This window comes from Panthera uncia (genome assembly GCF_023721935.1).
Source record: "Panthera uncia isolate 11264 chromosome D3 unlocalized genomic scaffold, Puncia_PCG_1.0 HiC_scaffold_8, whole genome shotgun sequence".
Classification (NCBI taxonomy): domain Eukaryota; kingdom Metazoa; phylum Chordata; class Mammalia; order Carnivora; family Felidae; genus Panthera; species Panthera uncia.
Genome location: NW_026057586.1, coordinates 84,097,008 through 84,118,765, shown reverse-complemented (window position 1 = coordinate 84,118,765; position 21,758 = coordinate 84,097,008). Strand labels below are relative to the sequence as shown.

At 52.6% G+C, this 21,758-nt stretch overlaps 1 protein-coding gene across 1 annotated transcript in view; it reads right to left on the bottom strand.

Moving 5' to 3' along the window:
• BCL7A (BAF chromatin remodeling complex subunit BCL7A) overlaps positions 1-17,276 on the bottom strand; it is a 23,090-nt gene extending 5,814 nt beyond the window's left edge. Inside the window, exons 1-4 of the mRNA XM_049619585.1 lie at positions 17,225-17,276; positions 15,179-15,399; positions 11,853-11,949; positions 6,033-6,200 (exon numbers count right to left, since the gene is read on the bottom strand). Of these exons, the coding sequence (XP_049475542.1) occupies positions 6,033-6,200; positions 11,853-11,949; positions 15,179-15,399; positions 17,225-17,276 (538 nt within the window). The remainder of the gene's footprint in view (positions 1-6,032; positions 6,201-11,852; positions 11,950-15,178; positions 15,400-17,224) is intronic.
• Positions 17,277-21,758: the final 4,482 nt, after the last annotated feature.

Genomic DNA, 21,758 nt, shown 5'->3' with positions numbered 1-21,758 from the left:
GGGGGGGGGGGGGGGGGGGGGGGGGGAACAGCAACATCCTGCCCAGGGCCCCATTCTGCTTGCACTCAAGGCCCCAACAACATATGTCACCCTGATTTTTCTAAAGTGCACTAGAACACTCAAGAATGCTTGCTTTTCTGGGGTTTCTGAGGCAGAAAAGAAAAAAATCCAGGCTTAAGTTTTTTGTTGTTGTTTTTTTTTTAAGTTTATTTTGGGAGAGACAGAGAAAGCAAGGGGCAGAAAGAGAGGGAGAGAGAGAATCCCAAGCAGACTCCACATTGTCAGTACAGAGCCCGATGTGGGGCTCGAACTCACACACCGTGAGATCATGACCTGAGCCGAAACCAAGAGTCGGACGCTTAACCTACTGAGCTACCCAGGTGCCCCTAGGCCTCGGTTTTAAAGCGAGCCAGGCAATATGCAGACGTGGAGCAAAGTCAGCAGCTCTCCGTGGCCTGAAGCCGCAGGGGAGCAGAGGGCTGGGGCTGGGGCCGGAAGGAGGCCTAAGACCTTCTTCCCCAGGAGGCTGACCTCCCGGCACGTCCATCCCGGGTGAGCCGTTGTTCACACGTTCTCTTACTCCCCAAGCCAGCGGCCCTGATACCTCGAGGTCAGCGCTGGGACACCAGCCGCCTGGCCGGGGCCACAGGGAGGCTCAGGGGCCCACTTCTCCAGGGCTGGGTGCTGCCTACAAACTGGTGTGTGGGAGGACACAGCGTGGAGAGATAAGGCCTAAGTTCCAACAGCGCCTCTGCCACTTGATTCCTCTGGGCCCCATAAAAAGCACGGTTGGCAAGAGCCACCCTGTCGAGTCACTGTGAGGACTAAATGGAATGACAGAGAAAGTGCTCAAGTAGCGAAATAACCCGGGGGGAGGTGGGGTGTAACTGAGGGATTAGCTAGAGCACAGACCCAGAGTCCCCATAAACCTGACAGTTCTTTGATATTTCGCTCTACTCTTCTTTAAAAAAATATTTACCGATTGGGGCACCTGGGTGGCTCGGTTGGCTGAGCATCCGACTCTTGATTTCTCACGGTTTGTGGGTTTGAGCCCCATGTCAGGCTCTGTGCTGATGGTGCAGAGATGGGATTCTCAGTCTCCCTCTCTTTCTGCCCCTCCCCTGCTCACGCTCACTCACTCTATCAAAATAAGTAAGTAAATAAATGACAAGAAAGAAAGCAAGAAAAAGAAAAGCAAGCAAGCAGATTGACAGGGGCACCTGGGTGGCTCAGTTGGTTGAACATCTGACTCTTGATTTTGGCTCAGGTCATGATCCCAGGGTCATGGGATCGAGTCCCATGTTGGGCTCCGTGCTGAGCATGGAACCTGCTTGGGATTCTCATTCTCTCTCTCTCCCCCTCTGTCCCTCTCCCCCACTGGAGTTCTATCTGTCTCTTTCTCTCAAAAAAAGAAGAAGAGAAGAAGAGAAGAAGAGAAAAAGGAAGGAAGGAAGGAAGGAAGGAAGGAAGACAGACAAGAAAGAAAGACAAGAAAGGAAAAGAAAAAGAAAGCAGATTGGTAGTTGCCATGGGTTAGGGCCAGGGGGAAGGGGAAGTGAGTTTCTGGGCACAGAGTTTCCTTTTGGGGTGACAGAAATGTTTGGAACTGGTCAGAGTTGAATTTTATCTCCATTTTTTAAAAAAGGAAAAAAGGTCTCTGCTGATGTTATATATTCTGTTTCATAATACGTGTTTGCTTTAGCAAATACCATCAATTGTTACTGTCCTCTAGCCTGCAGACCGGACAAGGAGGTTCAGAAATCGTGGCCAGTCACCCAGTCATGCTGAGCCCCTGCCCGGCCTGAGAGCTCGCGGAGCACGCTAGGGCTCGGTGCAGCGCTGGTGCTGGAACTCACCCAGGGGAAATTATTTTCCTAGGGCCTAAATTTAGTCCAGTGAGTTTGGACATTATGTCATTCCCTGAGCTCACTCAGCAGTAAACAAGTTCAAAGCAAGGTCAACAGCTGGCGACCAACCTGCCCTGTCCTGCAGGCAGCGTGCACCCACCCGGGAGGCCTCCAGGCCTTTCCCATGGGGGCTCCCCCAGCTGTGGCGCCCCCCGCCCCCCACCGCCCCGGGCGATGATGCGCAACCGTGCGTGCCCAGTGGCCCGGGGTCGCCAGAAGAGGACCCTGGTGTAGTTTCCCGGACCAGGAAGGCTTTTGGTGGTAGTGGGGGGAGGGGTGGGTAGTGGTAATAGTCACCAAAATGTGGCAACCGTGGAAGCAACAGCCCAAGAAGCGATTCCTGAAGTAGAGCTTTAACCGGCCTTCAGGGAAAGGAGCTGCGGATCCCAGACGTGGGAGGAACGCGGGAGAAAGCAGGCAGGACGGGGCGCACGTGGGCATCACCTCCCCTCGCTCACCAGGCCCCTCCTACACGGCGGGCTCCGACCCTTTGCTTCCCTTCCTGCCCCGTTCCTTGCGGGGACCTGACGGGGGAGGCAAGTTTTACTGGTCTCATGTCAGCCCAGCTGTGACCAGCGCGTCCCGTCCCCGGGCCCGGCCCCCTGGTTCCACCGCCCTCTGCCCGCAGAGCCACAGGGAGCCCGGGAAGGCACTGGGGGCCTCTGTAGGGGACAAGGGGATGCCCACCCGAAAGGCCCGCGTCAAGCTTCCTACGATGGTGGCTCTCGACTGAAGATGATTTTGCCCCTCACGCGAGGGGGGGCGTTTGGCAGGGTCTGGAAACATCTTTGGTGTCACAACCAGGGGTGAGGGAAAGCCAGGGATGCTCCTCAACATCCCGCCACACGCAGAACGGCCCCACGGCGAAGACTCATCTGGCCCCGAGTGCCACCAGTGCCGGGCTGAGAAACCCTGCCCAGCCACCGCCTGTCTGGAGGAAACGGTGGGATCCGGCCAAATTTTAAATGCCCGCACCTCTGACTGAATACACAGCCCGCGATCCTTCAGCTCTGTCACACCTGAGCACAGACGCAAAGATGTGTGGACAAGACTCCACGCAGGACCGTGTACGGAAAACACAACACATCGCCCCCCACCCCCACCCAAAACAACCCAAATGACCATCGATACGGGGACTATTTAAATGAATTAGGACACATGCACACCTCTGCATATGAAGCTGGCAAAGAGAATAAGACAAACCTGTACGTGCTGACATGGAACAATCTCCATGGTGATTGTTAAGGGAAGTATTCTTAAAAAAGGGAGGTTATAATCTCATATAGATTCTTCTAGGTGCACAGACTATTTATCTCGGAGGGCCACAACACAGGCTCAACAGGGGTCCTCCCTGACGAGGAGAACGCCAAAGGCTCCGGGTGCGGGGCTGTCCAATCTGTGTCCTAACACTGAACTGTTTCACTCAGTTACCTGCACCCCACCCTACCCTGCCCACGGGCCTACCCGGCACATGAGCACCTTCCTCACGCCTGGCTGGCCTGCCCCTTCCCCAACCCATCCCCAGGCACTGCCCCTCGGCCTCTCCTGCTTGCACTGTTCATTCCCCCCCATTCCCGCTCATCCTTCAAGCCTCACTCCGGGAGCACCTCCTCCAGGAAGCCTTTCCTGAACTCCTTAGGCTCCCTTTTCTTACCGTCTAGCACAGCAGGGGCCATGAACTCAAAAGCCCCCTTAAGGGCCAGGCAGTGCCATGAATGAGTCAGAGAAGCTGTTCGGTTCAGACACAAATAAAAAATAAATCTAAAGGAATGCTCTTCTGTTCCTCTAAGAAACATATATTCGCCCAACCTCTCAGATTTTTACTTTTCTACTTTTGATAGTGAAATCGGTTCAAAAAGCAACTTAGTTTTTCCTTTAAATGTGCAATAAGAAAAGTAACAGTGATCGTGGAGTGACACGGGCTACTACTCTTGGGCCTCAGTGTCAGGGAGACAATAGGGAGTGGTGGGGAGTGTGGTAACTGGCAAGGGTGGGTCCGCTCGCCCTCCCCGGAAGGGCAGCCACATCTGTTTAACCAGTCGCTGCGCCACAGAAAAGCAGACCCAGTATTGCCAGATCTTCTGATTTTTCAAGAGGTGGAAATCAATCTTATTTTAAGCAAAATTGTTTTAAGGTTAAATTTTTGACATCAGGTGCCTGGATGGCTCATCGGTTAAGTGTCGACTTCGGCTCAGGTCATGATCTCATGGTTCGTGAGTTGGAGCCCCACGTCAGCTGTGCTGACAGCTCAGAGCCTGGAGCCTGTTTCAGATTCTGTGCATCCCTCTCTCTCTGACCCTCCCCTGCTCGCACTCTGTGTGTGTGTGTGTGTGTGTGTGTGTGTGTCTCTCTCTCAAAAACAAATAGACATTTAAAAAAAGTAGAATATGGAGGCACCTGCATGGCTCAGTTGGTTAAGCAACTGGCTTAGGCTCAGGTCATGATCTCGCGGTTCATGGGTTCAAGCCCTGCACTGGGCTCTGTGCTGACAGTTCAAACCAGGAGCCTGCTTTGGATTCTGTGTCTCCCTCTGGATTCTCTGCCCCTTCCTTGCCTGCTCTCTGTCTCCCTCTCTTTCTCTCAAAAATAAACATTAAAAATGTAAAAAAATAGAGTATGTTTGAAATAAAATTTTGACATCAAATTCAAATTAAAAATAAAAATACCACCAGGCCCATGACCACACCCACACACCACACGCTGGATCTAGTCTGTCTCTGACCTCTGGGTGGGTGGGGGAGGGGGTCTCAGTCTCAGTTTTGGTGTCTGTCTCCCCTGCTTCCCTCTGAGTGCTTGTGGGACAGGAAGCAGGGCTTAGCTGTGAGTGGCGCCGAGCCTCACACAGGGTGGGTGTGGGAAAGTGTGTCAAAGGGAATGGGGTTCGAATTGCCTCCATGGCCCCGAGAGGCCTTCCTCCTGAGAAGCCCCACTCCCTCCCCAAGCACAGAGAAGCCTGGACTCCAGGCCGGCCGCCCTCCCCGTCAGGAAAGCTCAGCCGTGTGCAGGGGCTCCAGCCGCAGCTGGCCCTTCATGGATGCTGGCAAGGCCATCCCCCCAGGTGCTGGGGGTCACCCTCCGGTCCCCGCTCCGCCCAGGTACTCCCGCCTTGGACCTTCAAAATATACCTCAGTTATCAGACAATCAAAACCTACGGACCTATCTTAGGTGCGATGATGGTACTTGTGATGAGGGAAGAAAAGATTCTTATTTTTGAGAGATGCGTGAAGTGTTCAGGGACGGAATGCCGTAAGATCTGTAACTACTTTCAAATGGCTCCCCCCCAAAATATTTATAGACAAAGCAAAACCAGTTAAGAATTGCCGAATTCAGCTGACATATATGGGAGAGTACACTATTCATTTTTCTCGATGTTTGAAAATTTTCAAGAGTCGAGAGATCTCAAAATAGACAAAAATAAACCGACATACACAGATTCGAGTACATACACGTCCTCTATGACAAGACTGCTTCTTGCCACCCTCTTCCATCTGGATGACCGCAGTAGCCCTACCATCTGTGCTCGATCACAGTTAACCAAAGTGACCCTCTAGCCCACAGTGCTCAATCCCAGTGGCTCCTGCCTCACTTGGCACGGAAGCCAGGTCTGTATAGTGGCCTACGAGACCCCCTTACTCGAGGTCCTGCCTCCTCTCATCTCATCTCACTTCGTAAACCCCTCATCCGCACTTCCCCGGCCACTGAGCACACTCTTGCCTCAGGGCCTTTGCACTGCCCATTCCCTCCTGCCCAGAGTTCTTTTCTTCCACTTACCCACATGGTTTGCTCCCTTACCTAATTTTAGCCAAATTTGCTCTAATGTCACCTTCTCAGTGAGACCTTCCCTGGTCACCCTATTTAAAATTGAAACACTCCCCATAATTCATCAAGACTCTCCATTTCCCTTTCTTATAGTTTTCCACAGCTCCTATCTTCTAAAAACTAGACTGCCGCATTTTTAAATTGCCCCACAAGAATATGAGCTAGTCTAGGCATTACCCTGCTTCTACTTCTGCCGTGACCTTCTAGGGGCGGGCACGTGGCAGGGCCTCCTAGAGACCATCAGCGAACTACAGGAAGGCTGGCTGAAGACAGGCCCCTCTGATCCCAGGCCCCAAGGGCACATACCTTCGGCCCCAGGGAGCTCCTTCCCATCTGCCTGGGTCTCATCTGCCTTGGTGTCAGCGCCTTCGCCGGGCACAGCCGAGGTGGGCTCGGGAGCAGGGCTTGAGTTACTGCTGTTCTCCTGTTTGATGGGGGAGGCATCTGCTATGGAGCTCTGGTTGCTGTTATCATCTGCACAGGGGGGAACAGAACCACAGGGTGAGATCCCGCAGCTGCTGGGGAAAGGTGGGTTGGGGGCTCAGCCTCCCCAGGTCTCAATGCCTGCAGCCCCACCGGACGCTCTCCCAGGGAAGGAGGCACTTGCCCCGCCCTCAAGACCTCTGAGATGACCCACCCAGAGCCGTCCCACATGTCCTAAGAGGACAAGGCTTCTAGGAGCCTGCCTGAACTTCCCCTGCGGGCTCGGGCCCGTGTTTGGGGGCAGCCAGCTGCAGACAGCGGCCTCACACATTTTAAGTCTTTGAGGGACATTTAAGACCCCATTCTGGGTTGAAGAAGCCAGACTTGTGCACTTGGCTCTGTAGCAAGACAAAGGCTGAAGCATGGTTCGTGTGTGAGGCAACACTGCCAAAAAAAAAAATGTTCTGTTGATCTAATCAAGTGTCTAGACCAACTTCCACTTGATACAAAGTAAAAGGGGGAGAGGAACATGTTAGCAGAAAGCAGGCTATTCTACAGGACAGACAGACCAGGCTCAAGTCAAAACCATTGATTAAAAAAGAGACAGAGAGAGAAAGGGAGGGAGAGAGGGAGGGAGAGAGGGAGGGAGGGAGGGAGGGAGGGGGAGAGGGGGGGAGAGAGAGAGAGAGAGAGAGAGAGAGAGAAGAGAGAGAAGTTAGGAAGATTATGAAAAGAAATTTAAGAGGGGCCCCTGGGTGGCTCAGTGAAGTCGACTCTTGACCTGGGCTCAGGTCATGATCTCACAGTTCATAAGATGAAGCCCCACTCTGACGGCACGGAGCCTGCTTAGGATTCTCTCTCTCCCTATCTCCCGCCCCTCCCCTGCTCGTGCTTTTTCTTTCTCAAAATCAATAAACAAACATTTAAAAAAAAAAAAAAAGAAAGAAAGTTTAGAGGCTTAACAACTGGAGTGCCTGGGTGGCTCAGTCAGTTAAGCATTGGACTTTGGCTCAGGTCATGATCTCACGGTTGGTGAGTGGGAGCCCCAGGTCGGGCTCTGTGCTGACCAGCTTGGAGCCTGGCGCCTGCGTTGGATTCTGTGTCTCTCTTTCTGCCCCTCCCCATCTCGTGCTCCGTCTTTCTCTCAAAAATAAAGATCAAAAAAAACTTTTAAAAACAAATGAATAAACGTTTAAAAAAATTTATGAGATTTAACAACTAAATAGGACAGAAAATTAGATTCTGTTTTGAACGTGCCAGCTTGTAAGGGGCATTTTGGAACAACTGGGGAATCTGAATATTTGAATATAGTCTGGAGTTTAGAAGATACTACTGTTACTTTTGTTAGGAGTAAACACAGCACACCGGGTGTATAGAAATGCCATTTACTAGTGACGGGTTCAGCCATGTACTTCAGACACAAGGTGGGGAAACTGATTTTAAAAGGCTTCAGTACAGGTTGCCTACGATTGTCAGAATTCCCTGAACTTAACACTCAAGAGCTGTGCAATTTTTATATGTAGATTACATTTCAATTAAAAAAACTTAACACGTTAGGGGCGTCTGGGTGGCTCAGTCGGTTAAGCGTCCGACTTTGGCTCAGGTCATGATCTCACAGTTCATGAGTTCGAGCCCCGCGTCGGGCCCTGTGCTGATAGCTCAGAGCCTGGAGCCTGTTTCAGATTCTGTGTCTCCCTCTCTCTCTGACCCTACGTGGTTCACACTCTCTCTCTCAAAAATAGATAACTTTTTTTTTAATTTTTTATTTATTTTTGGGACAGAGAGAGACAGAGCATGAACGGGGGAGGGACAGAGAGAGAGGGAGACACAGAATCGGAAACAGGCTCCAGGCTCCGAGCCGTCAGCCCAGAGCCTGACGCGGGGCTCGAACTCACGGACCGCGAGATCGTGACCTGGCTGAAGTCGGACGCTTAACCGACTGCGCCACCCAGGCGCCCCCAAAAAAATAGATAAATGTTAAAAAAAAAAAACAAAAAACAAAACCTTACACATTAAAGAAACGGATGAGGCAAACATAGCATGTAAGGGAAAACCTAGATGGCAGGTGAATGAAGTTCATCACGCGATTCCTCCTACTCTTCTCTGCTATGAAATTTTTCATCAAAGAAAAAGGAACAGTTATTTGGGCACATCCTGGGCACCCACCACGTGTAGGCGCTGGGCAAAAACATCTACAGTCACGTCGCCTATCCTCCCGACAACCTGCCAGGTAGGAGCTGTTACCTCCTTCACTTATAGAGGGGGAAACTGAGGCTCTGACGGGCAGAGCCCCTTCATCAGGCTGGTCTGCCCCGCTCTAAACTCAACCTGCTGACGAAGCAGTTACACAGTCCCAGCCAGGTAAAGTGCATCTGACTTTTTTTTCTTTTAATCAATTTTTTATTTATTTCATTTTTATTTCTTTATATTGAGAGAGGGAGAGAAAGAGAGCAAGCACCAGTGGGGTAGGGGTAGAGAGAGAAGGAGAAACTCCAAGCAGGCTCCGTGCTGTCAGTGCAGAGCCCGACATGGGGGCTCGAACTCACGAACTATGAAATCATGACCTGAGCTGAGATCAGGAGTCGGACGCTTCACCGACGGGCCCCGGGCTCCCCGCATCTGATTCTAAGTGTCCTTGTTATAGAGAAGTATTCTCTTGCGAATTCTGGGACTTAAAAAAAAAAAAAAGTACACTCTCCTGATTTACCTTTCAAGAACATCTAAACCTCCTATGCCAAGCTATGTGTGCCCGTGTCTCAAGAGGCACAGAAGGCAAAGGCCCGACCCACGGGTCCCAGCATGAAGTCGTGGTAAGAATGACAGCAAGCACGAATGTTTAACAAGTTAGTTGCCCGAGCCTAGCCTGGTCGCCTAGGAACTGCACGACGCTGACACTCAACACTGGTAGGATCTCTGACACTAAACAGGTGGCTGCAGGTGGCCACTGCCCCCACCTGGAACCTTCCAGATCATCCTGTCCAGGTGCACATGCTTCCTTGCCTTTGTACACATACACGTCCCGCGGCTGGACTTGGTGTTGGCTGCACACGTACTAAAACGGAAGGGATGCCAAGAAGGTGAGCGAGGCTCCTTCCATCAGGGATGCTTACTCAACAGTCCGGATTTTTCTGGAGAGTAAGCCTGGGCTGGTGTCCTTCCACTTGGATTCTGCCTCCAAAGGACCTCATAGGCCAGCACTGGCATTTATGACCTTCCCAACCCTGGGTGAGCTGCATCACCTGTCCAAGCCTTCGTTTCCTCATCGGCACAATGGGGCTTGTTTGCAGGATGAAATGAGGTAAGGCACGAAATAGGCTTAGCAAGATGCTTGGCACATTGGGACAGCTCCTTAAATGTCAGCTACGGACATGCCAAGGCTTTTAAGGGATTATCTTATAGAATACTTACAATGACCTTATCGACCTTATGAAGGAGGTGTTACCATTCCTATTGGATGGACTGAAAACAGACCTGAAAGGTTATGTGTTCAGGATCTAGCCCAGGTTCACAAGCTACGAAGAGATCCCAGGGACTCAGATGGGAACCCAGGTGGGATCTTGTCCTCTGCTGTAAAAGGCTCTCACCTGTGAACCAGGTTGAAGGGTGTGTGTGTGTGTGTGTGTGTGTGTGTGTGTCTTCTCAATCCCTAGAGAGTGGGGACCTAACCAGTGTCAGGGAGACAGGTTACGTCCCAGCTCAAATACCTAATTGTGAAAAGGAAAGGATTCAACTGTAATTGCATAGCCAGTAAGGGGCTTTCTTGACACACAGCCATCAGCAAAACCCTTCTGTGCTTTTCTGAACCCAGTTCAGCAACAAGCAAGACTCCCTGCCCTCGGAGCTTGTGACTGTGTTTTCCAGACTGGTCGGTCAGTTTGGGAAAATGGGGAAGTTCAATGGCATTCTTTCCCTGGAGCAAAATGGCCCTGGAGCCAGAGGAGTAGCAACTCGATCAAACCAATATTCCGTGTTGATTTACTTATTTATCTAATGCCACGTTGGTGTACAAAAGGCTTGGGTAGTCAAAAAGACAAAGACACTGATATTGGGATCGAGAGGTTTTAGGGGTGCCTGGGTGGCTCAGTCTGGTGAAACGTCCAACTCTTGGTTTCAGCTCAGGTCACGATCTTGCAGTTCATGAGTTTGGGCCCCTCGTTGGGTTCTGTGCTGATAGTGTGGAGCCTGCTTGGGATTCTGTCTCCCTCTCTCTGCCCCTCCCCGGCTCATGCAGACAAGCATGCATGTGCACACACACGTGCACACACACACACACACTCTCTCAAAATAAATAAGTAAAAACTTAAAAAAAAAAAAAAAAGAGGGAGAGATGGGAAAAGGCAAGTGGTACAAGCTCTTCTACTGGCCAGCCAGGCAGGTGGCCTCCCAAAGAAACAGCTGCTGCCACCTCGGGGGAGCACACTGCTAGGGTTTCTGGGTCTGGCTTCTCACGGGATAGCAGAAATGCAGGTTTCCTGACTTATAAATAACAGAAACTCAATTTTTCAGACATTTCATGTTTGAATCTCTAAGGTCAGAAATCAGGCAGTGGTTTTCCTTGGAGGGGTGGGGACAATCAAGAAGGGACAGTGGGGGGACTGAGGGATGTTCTGGGCTTGATCTGGGCTGGTTACACAGATGGATGTAGTCTGTATACACATCGTGGAGCCATACACTTATGATCTGTGCCTTTCCTTTCAGTTAAAAAGGTAAAAGAGGGGGCACCTGGGTGGCTCAGTCGGTTGGGTATCCAATTTCGGCTCAGGTCATGATCTCGCGGTCCATCGGTTCGAGCCCTGCGTCGGGCTCTGTGCTGATAGCTGGAGCCTGGAGCCTGCTTCAGATTCTGTTTCCCTCTCTCTCTCTGCCCCTCCCGTGCTCATGCTCTGTCTCTCTCTCAAAAATAAACAAACATTTAGGGGCGCCTGGGTGGCTCAGTCGGTTAAGCGGCCGACTTCGGCTCAGGTCATGATCTCACGGTCCGTGAGTTCGAGCCCCGCGTCGGGCTCTGTGCTGACAGTTCAGAGCCTGGAGCCTGTTTCAGATTCTGTGTCTCCCTCTCTCTCTGCCCCTCCCCTGTTCACACTCTGTCTCTCTCTGTCTCAAAAATAAATAAACGTTAAAAATAAATAAATAAATAAATAAATAAACAAACAAACAAACATTTAAAAAAAAAAAGTCAAAACAAGTGCAGACTGGCTAAAGCAGGTCTCCAGCCTGGATTCAATCAGACAACTGGTTGGGTGTCATTTGTGAAATAAGACAGCAAAGGAAGTTAGGAGGATATCAATGTGGAAGGCAGGTCCCCGGGACCCAGAGTGATAACATGATGTCAAAAATCCAGTTTCCAGTTTCCCAACAGCCAAAGCAAAATAGGAAATGGAAAATACAGTCATTTTTATGGTATGTCAGGCCTAGGAGGGGAAAAAGTACCCCCAAAAAAGTGTCTGAGCACACAGGGCTGAGAGGTCATCTCCTGTGAGGTCTGTGTCCCTGGGTGAGGAGGTCTCTGGCTTGTTGTATGTTTCTTGGCTTGCTGTGCTGGGAACAGAAGTTTCTTCTCCTCCACGGAGCCTTCTCCCGGGCACATAGAGGCCTCCTCGCACTGCCCAACCCTCCTACCTTGCCTGGAATGTGAACAAACCTGCTGTTGAGAACAAAACCTCAGTGCTCTGCCACAGCCCAGCGCCTGGCAGGGGAGCTCACCGTGCATGTCCATCATCCCTGGGGAGGAGCTGTTCTCCGGAGTGGTCACCTCTGAGCCACACTTCTCATCTTTGCCCTTTTTCTTGTTCTTGTTCTTCTAGAGGAGAAAATGGAGCAGAAACCAAGTCACCACATTGTGTGTGCATGCGTGAGCAAGCCCCCCGGGGGGTGATATGAATATTTTATTCAGCTGGTTCATCCTGGAGCCTGCAAGCCTCTGGAGGGCTCTCCTTGGCCTGCATTTGAACATGTCCCATTAGAGGCCTCACCTGCAGAAGGGAGGATTCTGGGGCTGGACTGGGAGGCTGGGAATAAAAAAAAAAAAACCTGCCTTGTTTGTGGGGTCAGCACCGGCAGGCATGCAAACACCCTGGCTTATGGGAATTTCCTCCCTCCACTTGCCAGGAGAACATCTGGGGAAAAGGCCAGAGTCACCCTGCCCAGAGCAGGTACAGTGATGCCAGGTGAGGGATGGAGAAGACACAGGTCACACACTTTCACTATCTGCAGGCCCCGGGGCTGCCTTTCTCGAATAGTCAGCTGACTCCCAGAACCACATTGGAAGGCCAGGTGAGGAGGGAAATCCCAGAGAGGAAGGAGGGAGAAGAGGATGCTTTCTGTGTGCAGTTCTGTTTTGGTGTTTGCTATTGTTGTTGTTTTTCTTTACAGATGGAACAGATTCCTGTTAGAAATGACCTGTGTCCAGTGGTAAGAGACTCGTTATATTATGGCATATTCTTTCAATGTAATGTAATGCAACATTTACAGAGAATAAGGCAGCTCTTTGTGTACTGATGTGGAATGATCTACAAAAATATCAGCATATTGGAATATCTCAGTACCTTCAAGATGTATACAAGGAAGGTTCCAGAACGTGGGAAGAGACCACTAGTAACGGAAAGAAAAGGACACACGAACATGTGTCCACACGTGCGTTTGCGTGCACTCTCTCTGGACGGATAAACAAATGCTGGTCACCTCCAAGGAAAGGAGCTGGGTGGTGTGGGGGGGCCTGCGCAGGGATGGGAAGCAGATTTACGAAAAGATATGTATGTATTTGGGAAAGGTAGCATTTGAGGAACATGGATACCTATGGATAAAAAGTAGATTGGTGGACTCCAGGACCTTTGGGGGGGGGGGGGGGCAGGAGTGACTGCTAACAGGTGTGAGTTTTGTTTTTGGGGTAATGAACATATTCTGGATTTACAGCAGCGATGCTACATGGATATATAGTAACACTGACTCCCATATCTTAGAAGAGTGAGTTTTATGGCATATGAATGGTCTTCGTTTAAAAAGCATTTTTAAAGTAATACTTGAACTTTGTAAAATGGTTTCCCTACTTAAAAGAAAACAACTTTCAAGAGTTCTGAAGTAAAAAAAAAAAGGGGGGGGGCAACCATGTCGCAATTGGGTGTTTAAAAAAAGTAGAAAGCGAACCCTCCACCATACAGGTTTCTGGCCACAACCACCAGAGATTCCGATTCAGCTATCTGGGGTGGGGCCCAGGATCCTGCATTTCTTCAAGATTCCCAAGGGATCAGATACTCAGTCAGGTGTGGGACCCATCGCCCTGGAGAGAAAGGGGGTAGGGGAAACATACTGTACATCATGGCTCAGAGACAATAGCAAATTAGCATTGTTCGAGCTCTGTCTGCACAGCCGTGCTGGCTGGGTTAAGTTCTCTCGGTTTGATGTATTGCTTTTACACTGTTGCAGAAGCCTCAGGAGCTAGATATTGCTGCCCCACTGCACAAAAAAGGGAACTCGGGCCCAGCAAGTTGGGGTCACCTGTCTGACATCACAGGTTAATCGAGGGTAGCCTGTCCCAAACCTCTCTGCCCAGCCCGGAGCTGCCCTGTCCTTCCCGACAGCCCATATATTATACTTTCTCCTTGATCACTATCCATTTTGGCACTTCCCTGATGTCTGTTTCATGCTATTCTATAATTATCTTTCCCAACGAGATTATAAATTCCTTGAGAGCAGGGACCATGTCTTCTCAAATGCAACCGGCGTTTATATAAAACACCTAATGATGTGCAAGGCACAGACGTGGGCCAGAGCCAGGAGCTGCCTTCGAGGAGCTGGCTGCACCCTGCTCTCTCCTCCAGGACAGCCAGCACCAAAGGCCACAATGGGCTAGGTCTCAGGGCCTCTGGGGAAGGCGACCCTGGTGGCTCCATGAGCCCAGGCCAGAACCAGAAAGGGTGACAAACACCGGCGTTCTCGGCCCAGCACCAACCTACCCGGAGGTGAGCAGGTGATCACAGGGTCAAGAATGGAGCCTCAGCCCTGTCTGAAGACGCAAAACAGGTCACTGAAGATGGGGGAGGGAGGCTCAGCTCTGCCTTTAGGGCCCCCTAGAAACCCACCAATCACGACCACGTCACCCCAGAAGCAAAGGGGGCCATGCAGCCTACTGTGGGCCATCTTCCTGCAGGAGAAGACTGTGTGCGCAAATAGGGAAGGCGTTCCAAGCGGGAGGAACGGTCCATGCCAAGGGCTGTAGGTGGGGTCATTCTGGATGTTGACCGGAAGTAAGAGTAGCTGATCTGGGGTCTAACTGGACCGGGAGCCATGAAGCTGAAACACTGTCTGTGATGTGGCAACACTGTCAGCAGTCCCTGGGTGAGATGAGGCACAGCCGCAGGGGCTCCCTCTAGTGGTTGGAGCCAGCCGCCCCCCCCCAAGCCCCCCAAGAGTGGCTGTGTTCCCACATACCAAACCCTCTCACTCGGGCTCACCAGCAGCTCCAACCACCAGAAGGCTCTCCAACAGCAAAGAGAGCATGTGCTTTGGTGTCACACAGCTCTGACGCTTGCTGTGTGATTCTGGGAAAGTGGCTTCACCTCTCTGAGGCTGTGTCCTTACTTGTACAAAAGGGATAAAGACAGCAACTCCACAGAACTAGCACGGGAAATACGAGGCAATGCCTGGCAGGTGGTCAGGTGCTCAGAAACAGCGGTGCTACGACGATGGGACAAGGCCTGCTTGTCTGTGGATATGCCATCTCCAAACCGTGGTGCCCAGGGCACTAAGGCACATTCCCACTGGCAAACTGTGGAGCCCTCGGTCCAGAAGAGATGACTTGTGGGGGACACTCCCCACCTATGTGACGGCCAAACTCTGGGCTGGACCGTGAGTGAGGAGCACACAGGTGCAGCATCCTTTCTAGCCCGAAGCTGGGTCCTTGTACCTCCCAGGTGGCCTTGGCCCCAGGTTGCACACTGGTGGGCAGTGGCAGGCAACGCCTTCTCCCTGTGGTGGGGAGAGCATGGACGGATGGACGGCCCGACCCCAGGGAGCCAACCCCGCATACTCACATCATCCACCTTTGGCTCTGTCACAGGGACCCACTTGTAGATTCGCAGGGACGTGTCACCCACAGTCACCCACTTCTTCTCCCTGCAGAAGATGAGGAAGAGCCCATTACCAGGGGGTTTCTGGGGCAGGACCCTGCTCACCCCTCGTGGGGGACACAGGCCGCACAGCCTTGGAGTAGCTGCGACAAAGGGGCTGGTCAACTTGGGGCTAAGGGAGTGCACTCCACATCACTCTAGATCTAGTAGCTAGAGGACCCCAGGCGAGTCACTTCACCAATTCAAGCCTCAGTTTCCCCATCTGTTGGACCACAGAGGGTCACTAATCTCTCCAGGCTGCCATAAGGACTGCCATGCTGCCATGCATGAGACAGCATGTGTTAACAGCTTCCCCTCTGCCTTGAAGGATGCGCCTGGTTGACGCTGGGGTGCTGAGGGGCTGCCATTTAGGAGGACTCCTGTGGATGAAGGGGATTGGGCCCCGGGGTCCTCCAGCTTTGCCCCACACCACGGCCCACTCCAGGGAGCCAGTGAACTGGGCCACCCCAACCCCTGGGCAGCAGAGAGGGCATCAGGCCAACAGGGCATTTCCTTCTGGGTGGGGGCGCATATCTTCACCAAGGGCACCCGGGGGCTTACCCTGTCCTCCTGGCAATGCCTGTCAGGTCAGGGGAAGGGAGGCAGGAGAGGACAGTGTGAGTGACCAGCCAGGGCTCTGTGGGCAAACGCCATCTGGAGCAGCCAAGGGGGAACGGTGGAGCAAGGGCAACCCGCACGGCCATGCCCTTGGCCCAAGGGTGATCCCCGGGCCTCGGCAGGTTGGCACGGCCCATACTGTGGGGCAGCAGGCAGCCAGAAGGATGCTCTGAGACGCCACTCCCCGGTTCTAAGACAGGCACATGTTTCTGGGTCTCCCCTCCTAATACCCACCTCTGCACACTGTCCCCACCCCACCCCTGCCACATCCTGAACTCCTGGGGGACCGCGTCCAGGGTGGAGAGCAGCTACTAAAAGCAGGTTTATGGGTAAGGAGAAAAATCACAAGCCATGAGAAGAACATGGGGTGACTGGTTTTCATTAAGGATAATAATTAACACCCTCTCCTCCACACCACTCTGCCTAAGCTACCATCACTCCCCAGGCGCCTGCCATAGCCTCCAAACTTTGGTCCCTGACCCCTGCAGTCAACACATGAGGTCATGTCACTTCCTGCCCCTAACACTGGGCATGGCCATGCACCTGATACCGAGGCTCAGAGGAAACTCCTGGAAGGAAAGCTGGGACTCCTGAACCGAGCAGTTTGGGCTCTAGGGTGCGCATTCCTGGCACCAGCCTCTGCCATCTAAGAAGTGGGAGGTCACAAAGGATCTCTCAACTGCTTCACAAGGACCTGAGCTGATTCAAGGAACCTGCCACGGAATGAGAGGGACAGATGCACACCAGGTACAGGCAGCACAGCAGCCAGGAGCCCTCGGCAATTTTAGGGACAAGGGTTCCACCAGAATGGAGATTTATGTGTGATGTGAGCACCTCCGTCTGGGAGCCACCAGGTACCTGCCCAGCCTCCCCTCCCTGGGTGGGTGGCCCTCACGTGCTGGAGGGACACAGTACAGCCACCTGGCACCCCTTTACCACACTCTGGGCACCTGGCGCACTCAAAACCAGCGAACCCAAACCACAGACATCTCCATTCCCCAGGCTGTGCTTGTTTGGGTCCTACACACTTCCTGCTGGAAGAAGCCACAGTCAGGCTTTTATTTATTCTAGGATTATTTCTAGTGCTTTCTATGAGCTAAGCCCCATACACACTCTAATCTTCCGATAACCTTGAATGGCAGGAACAGTCACCTTCCCCATTTGACAGATAGAGAAACTGAGGCAGGAGGAGGTGAGATTGTTCTCTCCCCGGGGCTGGTGTTCAAAGCCTCCATGTGGCACTGCCTTTAGGAGAAGCTTCTCTGGCTTCTCTGGTTTTCATCCCTGCCCTTTTCAGCCCGGAAAGAATTAAGTAAAGACACATATCTAAGTCACCACCCACCCATCTCCTACGTCCTGGAAGCAGGATGGACGACTCATAATCCCCGTCTTTCCCCACGTCCATACTGAAAAATCAGAAGGTACCCGGAAGGGACAGGGGCGTTCCAAAGAACAACCTTGGTGACAAAGCAACAATCATAACAGACACTGTGTGCTGAAGGCTTACTTCTGCCAAGTGTTTTATTTACAATAAAGCCCTCTCCCCCTAAGACTGCCAACAGGCCTGCGAGAGGGGAACCAGTCTCACTCCATTTTATGGATGGGAAACAAGATGCCCAGAGAGGTTACATAACTGCTTCATGGTCACACAGCTAGTCTGAGGCAGAACCCGGACCGGACACAGGCTCTGACCTTAGAGCCCACTCTATGCTGTTCTGTCTCCTGTGGAAAACTAAGAAATCATTCCACCGAGCACATGGGGACAGAAGCCGGATAAAGAAACACAAATTGCTAGAATCCCACGCAAATGGCCAAAGGCACTCACTACCCGCAATCCCTGTCAACTGGCTTCCTCGGCCTGGGCCCCACCAGGTCAGCAAATCCAAGGTTTGATTGTCTTAAAAACAAAATCAAGAACAAAAGTAACTGACTTGCAAAACCTAGGCCATATCTCAAGGCAGAAAGTGGGCCAGCTCTGGGCCCTGCGGCCTGCACACGAGCCAAGACAAAGGTCCAGAGTCGCACGTGCTTCCCTGAGCGGCTGAGGGCCCTGAAGCTTCCAAGCTGGCAACAGCCAGGTTCTCGTGCCTCCCTCTGCCCCAGCTGGTGACCCCTTGGCTTGAGTCCCCTAACTCACCCCAAAGATGAGAATCTTTTCTTCAGGAGTGCCTGGGTGGCTCAGTCGCTTCAAAGTCCGACTCTCGGTTTTGGCTCAGGTTGTGATCTCACGGTTTGTGAGTTCGAGCCCGGCATCGGGCTCTGCGCTGACAGCACGAGCCTGGCTGCCTGGGATTCTCTCTCTCTCCCTCTCTCTCTGCCCCTCCTCCACTCTCTCTGTCTCTCAAAATAAATAAACTAAAAAAAAAAAAAAGAAAGGAACCTTTCTTCAGTTGCATTTCTACTGGACGCTGAGGGGCCACGGGACCCAGAGACAAGCACTAAGAACCCCCCCTCAGGAATGGACCTCGAAGGACTGCCCTTTGCTCAGCGGGCCAAGCAGGGACACCAGGCCCGATCTTAGGGAGTCAGTCACTGAGCACGTAGCAGGGAGGACAAGAAGGGATTTCGCAGACATGACCCACAGGCTCTGGGCGTCCCCACCAGCCGGCAGCGCCCTGGGAAACAACACACGGGCTCGGAGAGAAGGAGCCCCTATCAGTCCCCTAAACCCATCATCCCAGAACGCGCTGCCCCGATCCTCCACGGGAGAACGAAGCTGTGCTTCCTACTTCATGTCTAGGGTGGCAAACGAGCACCCACAGGTAGGTTTTGTCTGGTCTGCATGTGGATTTACAAATGTGAATCACTGGCCAAACTCTAAGAAGAAAAAAGTCAGACTCCACACAAAAATCCAGATCCCTGACTACTCTCACACACACGGTGACCTGGCCACGAGGGGCCCACGTGCCTCAGGAGCAAGGGCTCTTTCAGATCCCCAGCGCTCACCCCCACCCCTGTAGGCATGGGCCCAGATTCACCAGTGGGCTGCACCCCCCACCTTGCCACAGAACTGCCCATGGGCACACCCTGAGCACCCGTGCCCTGCCGGGCCCTGGTTAACCAGCCAGGTAAGTACCTCTCAGTTCCTCTCCGGACTTGGGCTCCTGGACAAAAGGGCAAATAGGGTCCCAGCTGTAGCAATAAAGCTCTAAACACGCCCCTGTCCCCCCTGCACGGGCTCCCATATAAATTGCAAGCACCCATCACAGATTTTCTAGGCCAAGATCAATTTCTAATGTTTTCCTGGGTGAAGGTCCAAGAGCTAGCCCAGGAGACCATCTTGGAGTCACTGCCCACGGGGGCCCTGATGACTCCCTCAAAGAGACTGAATCCCGCACTGTGTATTCACTTCCCAGGGCTAGTCCTCGATACCATTAGGAGAATGGTGTCGTCCTAACTAGGCCCGAGATCGCTCGACCTGCCCTGTACCTGGCAGGAGGGCACCCTCTAAGGTAATGCGATGAGGCCCTAAACGCGGTCAAACTTCCTCCTCCCCCAGGGACCGGTGAGAAGTCTCCGGGGAACAGGCCTATCTCCTTCTTCGGTAAGTCACTGAGGGACCCTTCAGACCAAGGGCCCAGGGGTCCGAGGCCTCAGCCTACTTTGTGGTTCAAGCTTTTGTCTCCTGTCCGACGACCCCACTCCCCTGCTCTTCTGCACCCACACTGGGCCTCCTGACCCTGGCCCCGTTTCCCAAAAAGGGGCCTGCCATTTTGTTCTTCTTCCGGCCATCTTGTGGCTGCCTCCTAGCCTACCAGCCTGCCTTGCTGGGACCCCAGACAGGGGAGGAAGAAAGGCTGGCAGCTAGGGACAGGGTGGTCACGGCTGGCTGCTGTCTTTTTCTGGGGACAAGAGAAGGAAAGGGTTGGCAGAGGCGGGATTTTTAGGGGTCACCAGGGCTGAGAAGAAATACTATCCTAGGCTTCCAGGCTAAATGATATGACAGACACCTCTGTTCTCTGGATAAAATATAGGATGCTGCATTAAATTTGAATTTCAGATCTGTAACAGTTTAATATAAGTAGGTCCCACATATTGCATGGGACATACTTACACTAACAACTATACACATATATCATTTATTTTTTCAAACCAATTTCATTGTTTATCTAAAATTCAAATTTAACTGTGTGTCCTGTAATTTTATTTGCTAAATCTGGCAACGTGATGTCCCGGCCACTAGTTAAATGCATGGTTGGTGGCCACGCAGTTAATAAACAACCCAACGTCTCGAGGACTGACTGGAAGACCTATTCTAAAGGTGCGGTGGAGGTGAGATTCGGCTTCTCCGGGCTGGGGAAACCGTGGAAATAGGGCGAAGTCTTTTTTGCTTAAAAGGGGCAGGGGAAAAAAAAAAAAAAGAGCAAAACACATATTTTATGGAGTCCACCTTACAGTAAGGGCACAGTAGTGACTGCTCCTGTACGCAGGGCTAAGTGCTTTTGGAGACAAGATCTTGTTCTAGGAGAGAGAAAGCAGCAAGGGACCCCTTGCTGCCGTGATTAAAGGAGTTCCACAGTTTGCCCAAGGTCACGGCAAGGAAGTAAACTGGAGGCGCAGCCCTGAGATCCTTTATCATGACCTGTTTCCCAAAACACGGGCAGGGAGGGAAACACCTTCTTCTACCCTTCCCCCAAACACAGGCCAGGTCCCCAAGTGGGCTCAGCAGCACGGACGGCCTCCAGGCTGGCTGCTCCTGCGCCCACGGGGCAGCGAACCCCACAGCTCCATCTGCCCTCCCCGTGGAGCAGCTGGCAGACCCGGCCCTGCAGGAGCAGCTGGCAGGGTGCCCGAGCCCCTGCCCTGCTGGAAACCTGGAGCAGAAGGCCCCACCACGCCTCTCTGGAACAGAGAAAGGCGCCTTGCCCCCAGCCCCTTTCTCACCTCCAAGCCTTGACAGAAGGGACTCAGGCCCAGACACTGCTTCTTTCTGTGCACAGGCACTGAGGCGGGGGGCGGACTCCAGCCTTCCCTCTGGGAATCCCACAGGAGAGGGAATTGTGGGCTTGTTTTCCTGTGTGTCTTTTGGCCTGCAGCTGTTTCTGCCATTTTTAAATGGCTCCAGTTGGGCAATGGGCACCCTGCGTGCCCCGGGAGCTCCCACAGTGTGGAAGACTTGGATCTCAACTTTGGAAGGGCTCCCCTTCTCACGGTTCTGAAAATTCTTTGTCCCATTGGAGCCAAACCCAGCCCTTGGCCGGGCATCCGGCCATCGGCAGGCAGCCCTTTCCATAGGAGGCCCGGGAGCACGTGGACTTTATTGATTTTCCTCTCGCCTTTTTTTGTTGGGTTTGACTCAGAAAGGACAGCTAACTTGTGACACGGCTAGGCTGCAGGCTCGCCCCCGGTGGTTTTTAGAGACCGAGGCGTTACTCGAGAAATGACACCCCTAAACGTAAACATACTCCACCGGGGGCCTGCCCAGTTTTTAGTCTTTAAATAAAGGGTCAGGACGAGCCCGCGGGGGCTGACACTCGAGAACCTCGCGGCTGCTCCTCTCCCTCCCTGACCCTGGTGAAGCCGTGGGAAAAAAATAATAAAGTTGAAATCAAGGAGCCAGGAGTTTTCAACAAGTCTGCCCCAACCTGGCGATGTGCTTGCGCCTGGGGCCTGGCCCGCGGGCCGATTCCGAGCCAGATCCCGACGAGGCCGCGAACACGTTCGGTCCCCCATCGATTACAGCAAGGCCACGCCGGACAGACTCCAACGTGAGCTCGAAGAACACGCACGGCCAACACCGAATCTCCTCTCCCCCCGCGCGGAGAACAAAAACAACGGCTCTCTCGGCAAAACAAACACGAGCCGCCGCTTTGGGAGAGGCAGACGCGGCCGAGGACCGGTTTCTGGCCAAAAAGATCCGCCCGCCGACCCCCGGGCGCGGGCGCCG